This window comes from Sinocyclocheilus anshuiensis, unplaced genomic scaffold (assembly GCF_001515605.1).
Source record: "Sinocyclocheilus anshuiensis isolate Anshui unplaced genomic scaffold, SAMN03320099.WGS_v1.1 scaffold355, whole genome shotgun sequence".
Lineage (NCBI taxonomy): Eukaryota > Metazoa > Chordata > Actinopteri > Cypriniformes > Cyprinidae > Sinocyclocheilus > Sinocyclocheilus anshuiensis.
Genome location: NW_015549571.1, coordinates 2,577,050 through 2,583,739, shown reverse-complemented (window position 1 = coordinate 2,583,739; position 6,690 = coordinate 2,577,050). Strand labels below are relative to the sequence as shown.

General features: G+C 36.7%; 1 protein-coding gene across 1 annotated transcript in view; it reads right to left on the bottom strand.

The window, feature by feature from the left end:
• Positions 1-3,860: 3,860 nt before the first annotated feature.
• LOC107657405 (polypeptide N-acetylgalactosaminyltransferase 13-like) overlaps positions 3,861-6,690 on the bottom strand; it is a 47,522-nt gene continuing 44,692 nt past the window's right edge. The window contains exon 12 of the mRNA XM_016445460.1: positions 3,861-4,664. Coding sequence (XP_016300946.1) covers positions 4,524-4,664 — 141 coding nt within the window. The 3' untranslated portion in view covers positions 3,861-4,523. The remainder of the gene's footprint in view (positions 4,665-6,690) is intronic.

The window sequence follows — 6,690 nt, the reverse complement described above, 5'->3', positions numbered from 1 at the left end:
TAATATAACTCCAACTGGATTCGTTTGAAAGAAGAAAGTCATATACACCTAGGATGCCTTGAGGGTGAGTAAAACAAGGGCTAATTTTCATTTTTGGGTGAACTAACCCTTTAACATCGCACCCGATGAGGATCTACAGAGGTTTATGATGATATAATATATCTCTCTACATCAAATCTTCCCCATGCAACAGTTTGAATTTTCACAATTTTGTGTCCCTTTTTGGGGTGGGAGATATTTTAGCTAAAACCAATTCCCTATAAAGAACCGGCCTAAAGCAGCTTTAGCTAAATTACAGAATCACACAAATTACAGTTCAGTTTTGGTCAAACATTTATCTCTCCTCATTTCCGAAACCACTTACTGTACAGTAGAAAATAGGGGTGTAAAAAAATTCAAACCGAACCGATACACCACCAACAGTACCGCGGTACTCTAATGGTGTACCGAACGACCCTCACCCAAAGAGTGAATCAAATAATAAATCAGCCCTAGTAGATGCATAATTTATGATTTTCAGTGCTAATCATATTATTAACAAGATGCTGCATTACACAACAATGGTTTATTAGACTTAACAGTTATTAATCTATTAAACATGAGGTCAGTTGAGACTTAAAAAAAGAAAGTACAAACAGTTAACATTAAGACCAGTACAAAGTCACACATTTTTAGATTTTATGAAGCTGAAAAAATACAGAAAGGTACAGACTGTAACATGCATGTGATGATGATAATAATGTAGACTAGCTCATATTATTAATTGAGATATACTTTCATAAGACTATTCCAAATTATGTGCAGCTTTAATTAGTTTTAACTAAGTTCATTCATTTTGTGAATGCATTAAACATATGCATGTTAAAATTATCAAATAACTAAGAGACAGATCACAAATTCTTAAACCCCCTAAGAATTCATATTGACTGAGTGCATTAAACAGACATTGATAGAACATTGATAGAACATGGTGGATTCATTAGATGTGTACATACAGTAGCAATGCATAGAGCTGTACAGTATTTTTCAAACATATTTTATATACACCAAGCAGTATCACTCACAATTTTTTCTCTGGAGTTTTTGGATTTCATCTTAAAAAAATATTTGCTTTAATATGTACATTAATGTTCAAAAAGGCCTAGTTCATAATTTGTACAGATGTGTGTCCAGGACCATCCATCAGTGACAGCTGTATTGTGGAGATGATGAAGGTGGGGCTTTAAATGATTTGTTTTAGTCGTAACACTTTACAATACGAATCCATTAATCAATGTTAGTTAATGCATTAACTAACATGAACAAACAATGAACAATATATTACAGTATTTATTGTTCTTTGTTAATGTTAGTTAATGCAAATACAGTCGTTCATTGTTAGTTCATGTTAATCCACAGTGCATTAACTACTGTTAACAAGCACAACTTTTGTTAATTTTAATAATGCATTAGTAAATTGAAATTAACATTAACTTAGATTAATAAATGTTGTAGAAGTATTGTTCATTCTTAGTTCACGTTAACTAAAGTAGTTAACTAACTAACCTTATTGTAAAGTGTTACCATTTTAGTTTTAGCTGTGAGATACTGCTGCTTACTCTGTGCTCAAAAAATTAATACACAAATGATAGTTGCCAAATTCAGACACAAAATAACACAGATGACAGCATTTTCTATAAATTATTTAATATTAAATATAAACACTTGATGGATGAATCACCAGGTCTTATTGTAACCCAAAATAAAACATAAAACAATAATAATAATTATAATAATTTGGGTCATTAGGCATTATGACATTATTTTAATAAAGCAGTGTATTAAAATGAAAAATGAGTCCTAAAAATAATGATGACATAATAAAAACTATGTGAATTTTTTCATGAAACTTTTTTCCCCCAATTTTCCAATTTACTTGAAAATGTATTAACTAAATTCAGATGAAGTAGATACAACACAGATAAATCCTCCATAAACTAAAACCACATAAACTGAACTATGTGGTGTTGAAATACTTTCAAAAAAATTAAAAATAAAAATTGCCGAGACAAAATGAATCGAGCTGTATGAATGTCTGTTTTTTTTTTCTGTTTAAATATTTTTCTGTTTCCTTAAAGTGATAGTTGACCCAAAAATGAACATTTTGTTATCACTTACTAACCATGTCTAAATATCTTTCTTCTGTTTAACACAAAATAAGATATTTTAAAGAATGTTGGTAACCAAACAGTTGCTGGTGGCCATTGACTTCCATAGTATACAAATCACTTGCAAAACATTACTTTATAGTTAGTAGTTAATGCATTAATAGACTCCATACAACTAGTGAGTTCTTTATTAATTTTCACTGTAATTAAAAAATTGTTATTGTTTAATTAGCTCATATGCAAAGAGTCAGATAATGCTTTGTTAACAACTTATTAACCGCAAATATAGTTTACAATTTTACAACCTTTGCATTAAGTGCATTAGTATGAAGTGTTCTCAAACTAAGCTCATGCTCCACTCGTCACCATAACGGAAATGCTTCTAAATTAGCAACATAGCAACATTAAGCGTGACTACATCTTCCACTTAGCATTATATATATATATACACTCTAAAAAATGCTGGGTTGTTTCAACCCAAGTTTGGGTCAAATATGGACTATCCCAACTTTTGGGTTAAAATTTGAATGTAAAAATTTAACCCAACGGATGGGTTAGTCCATATTTGACCCAAAGTTGGGTTGAAACAACTAACATTTTTTAGAGTGTAATTATATATATATCTAATTGTAGCCTTTACTCTTCTTTACGAGTGCCATGGCAAAGCATGATGGGAAATATAAATCCTCAGCCTGATTCCAGTTACATTTAAGTTAAATTAAAAAAAACAAGTTTAGTAAATTCAAAAGAATGCAACAATTCAGTTACCTAAAATGTACCAGTTTTGTGTTCAACAGAAGAAAGAAACTACAGGTTTGGAATTGGAGTGAGTAAATGATGACAGAATTTTCATTTTAGGGCAAATATCCCTTTAAAGGGATCATAGGATGCCCATTTTCCACAAGTTGATATGATTCTTTAGGGTCTTAATGAAAAGTCTGTAACATAGTTTGGTTAAAATTTCTCAATGGTAGTGTAAAAAAACATTTTTTACACTGTTAAAAACAACTCTTTTCAGATCAAGCCGTTTTTGTAGCATTTTCCTTTAACTGTTAATGAGCTCTGCTGACCCCGCCCCTCACTTCCGAGCCATATTGCAGCCTTACTGAAAGACATTAAGTTAGTTTTGAGAAACAGCAGCAAGTAATACAGTTGGCGTACAATCCACTGGCCAACACACAATCCCTTCAGGTGCTGTAAGGAAAGCGGAGCAGAGTTAAACTTCTGCTCAGAGTGAAATGCACCTCAGCACAGTGGAAGCTGACACAATCACTCCATCTCCACAGAAACATAAGGGCTACTGTCAAAGCTATGACGTGTAGGATATCAAGAGGCACCAGAACTCCCACACAGGATGAGGAGCATAGATAGCCAGTGACACATGCTCAGATCAGAGACAGCATTATTACATCCAACAACAGAACACCTCAATCGCTTAGGAGTCATTCTTGTCTACATCTGCTCCGGCGGTGAAACAATGGCGGACTGATGACAGCTCACTCAGGGCGGAGCTAAGGTAAGACACCAGTCCAGTCTGTGCTGAAACGCTACTGTCAATCAAACTATTGTGGGAGGGGCCTGTCTGTGTGAAGTCACACAGACAGGCATCTGAGATCAGCTCGATTTGAAAGGGGAAAACATTTAACCAGATTAAAAAAAAACACTGGGTGGATTTTTATCATTGTGTACACACACTGCCAACACACATTTCAGTTCAAACAACTTGTAAAAGTGCATGTAGCATCCTATGACACCTTTAAGGCAGGTCGAGTACATATTGCAGCCTTACTGAAAGACATTAAGTTAGTTTTGAGAAACAGCAGCAAGTAATACAGTTGGCGTACAATCCACTGGCCAACACACAATCCCTTCAGGTGCTGTAAGGAAAGCGGAGCAGAGTTAAACTTCTGCTCAGAGTGAAATGCACCTCAGCACAGTGGAAGCTGACACAATCACTCCATCTCCACAGAAACATAAGGGCTACTGTCAAAGCTATGACGTGTAGGATATCAAGAGGCACCAGAACTCCCACACAGGATGAGGAGCATAGATAGCCAGTGACACATGCTCAGATCAGAGACAGCAAGCGTTTAAACCTCGCCAAGAGCTGGTCATGGGCTGTGTTCTGACCCCAGACCAGTGAATCTGAGAGCTAAAGGAAACAGTCTAGACACGAACAGAGACACAAACCTGGCCACAAATGGGTCAGCAAATGGGCTGTGTGTGGTTCTCCTGATCAAAGCCTGGCTGGACTTGATCATGAACCAGAAAATGACAGTTCACAGAGCTGTGAAGAAGGCCATAAACATGACTCCAGATCTCATGATGTGTGGTGTGTGCCGAGATTCAGGTCTGAACTGGTTGTTGCCGGCTCTGTCAGACACTCAGCGTCATGTTCCTCAGGATCCACTGCTGTGATCGCCTGCCGCTGCAGTCTCTGAGAGTGGGAACCATCTTATCCTCTTCAGAAGGCATGTCCAGACACTGGTTACTGTTCACATGGAGCAGAGTCAGCCGCTGTGGGGAAACACAGATTTACAGAGAAACGAAAAACAAACAACACTTGAAAAATAACATGTTGTGGATAAATCTCACACTTTCCTCTAAGGTTTCATTATTTAAGCATGAACTAACACTGAACAATATACATTTGTTCATCTTGGTTAATGTTCATTTCAGTGTTTGCTATATATCAGGGCTATTCAATTAGTTTCATTTGAGGGCCGGATTATTGAATTGAAAATTTGAAGGGGGCCAAGGGGGAGGGACGCGTCCCGATCTCTTTCTGGGGGCCTATAAAATTAGAAAGGAAATTTAAATGCATATTCAGCAGTAAAATCAACTAATATTACCAACACCAAAATCTATAAAAACATTATTGTCTGTAAGTCGATAAAAAAAACAACTAATTAATCGCACATTTTTCGGTAATTAATCATGATTAATTGCATAAATATATTGTCATAATTTCACACTGAATCTCCAATTAATGTAGAAACAACCTAAAGGTGGTATATTTTAAATATGTTTAATGGCTTCTCTTTACAAAGTAACCTATTTTTAACAAAGGCCAGTAATTTTGTTACCAATACTGCTACTGATGTCTCTATTAAATGCATTTTCACCTCAATTTTAGCCATTAATTATAGCCATTCAACATTACAGTATAATTGAAAGACATTATTTTTAACATTTAGGCTCTGAAAAAATATAACTTTTAATTTAAGTGAACTTAAAACAATCTTCACATAAACTATAAATTGTATTTTATAGTTATGGCATAATTGTGTGTTTTTGTCGGTCGAAGAGCTGCTGGCGCGCTGTCTGAAATGGCTCAGCGCATGCGTACAGCAGAACGCGCAGCCTTTAAAAACTGTACTCCATCTGATAATCATCTTCGTTCAGTGTCTGTGCTATTTCTCGCCAGAAGTTATGACGGATAACACTGTCTTTATACTCGTTTAAACTAGAGTTGTGGATATCTCATAACCCTCACACAAGGGCTTGTCAACGCTGCCGTCTATTGATGTTGCGGTCTCCGGAAGGTTGTTGTTGTTCCGTCTCTTCCTTTACTTTTTCGGCTGTGAAACAACGGTCTGGGCCAGTGATGCCACTTTGTGGACAAACTAATTAGTGCAAAAACAAGGTGTATGTGCGACCTGTGCATACTCTTCCCTCAGGCCGGATGAAGATGATTGGCGGGCCGCCAATTGAATAGCCCTGCTATATATAATTTATTTATTTTTCTATTTTCTTTGTAGCAACTATCCAAACAATAAATACTGTTTTGTGGCTCTTTAATGTGTTATGACAGATCGCTCTAACGCCTCAGTTTAAGCGGCACGTGAACTGATCATATTTTCATATTTACTTCCCCATGAAATCAAAATTAAAGTTTTTTGGGTGTTAGTATCAATATGTTAGTCTTAAGGTTATCTATAAGGCAGTGTGCTCCAAAACAGTGACAAAATTCGCATTTAGAAGATCTAAGCATTCAAAGCTTTTAGTTCGTCACTTCCTCCAAAACGGATCAACTATTTTTTTGACGCCACATCGTACTTCATCTTCTCATCAGATCTTCTGACCAATCAAACGCTCTCTAGAAGCCGAAGCGCCCGCCCCCTACACTATAAATAGACGCCAAAGCTGCGGCTGAGATCGGTCGCTTGTGCACAGTGTAGTATTTCCTGTACAGTAAATGGCACGTAGTGTACATTATAGGCGATAGGGAACGATTCAGATAGTGAAAATATGCTTTCGAGCTCTCTAGAAGCCGAAGCGCCCGCCCCCTACACTATAAATAGACGCTAAAGCTGCGGCTGAGATCGGTCGCTTGTGCACAGTGTAGTATTTCCTGTACAGTAAATGGCACGTAGTGTACAATTACTAAGAGTTTCATATTGAATCTAGGGGGTAATCTATTAGGCTGTCAAATGCGGCTTTACCGAGCTGAACGGCTCTGACCCGTGCAGATATAACCAAAACGCTATTGGCTAATTTAAAAAAGGGGGCGGGGCTGCTCGATATGTCCCGCCCTGTCTTC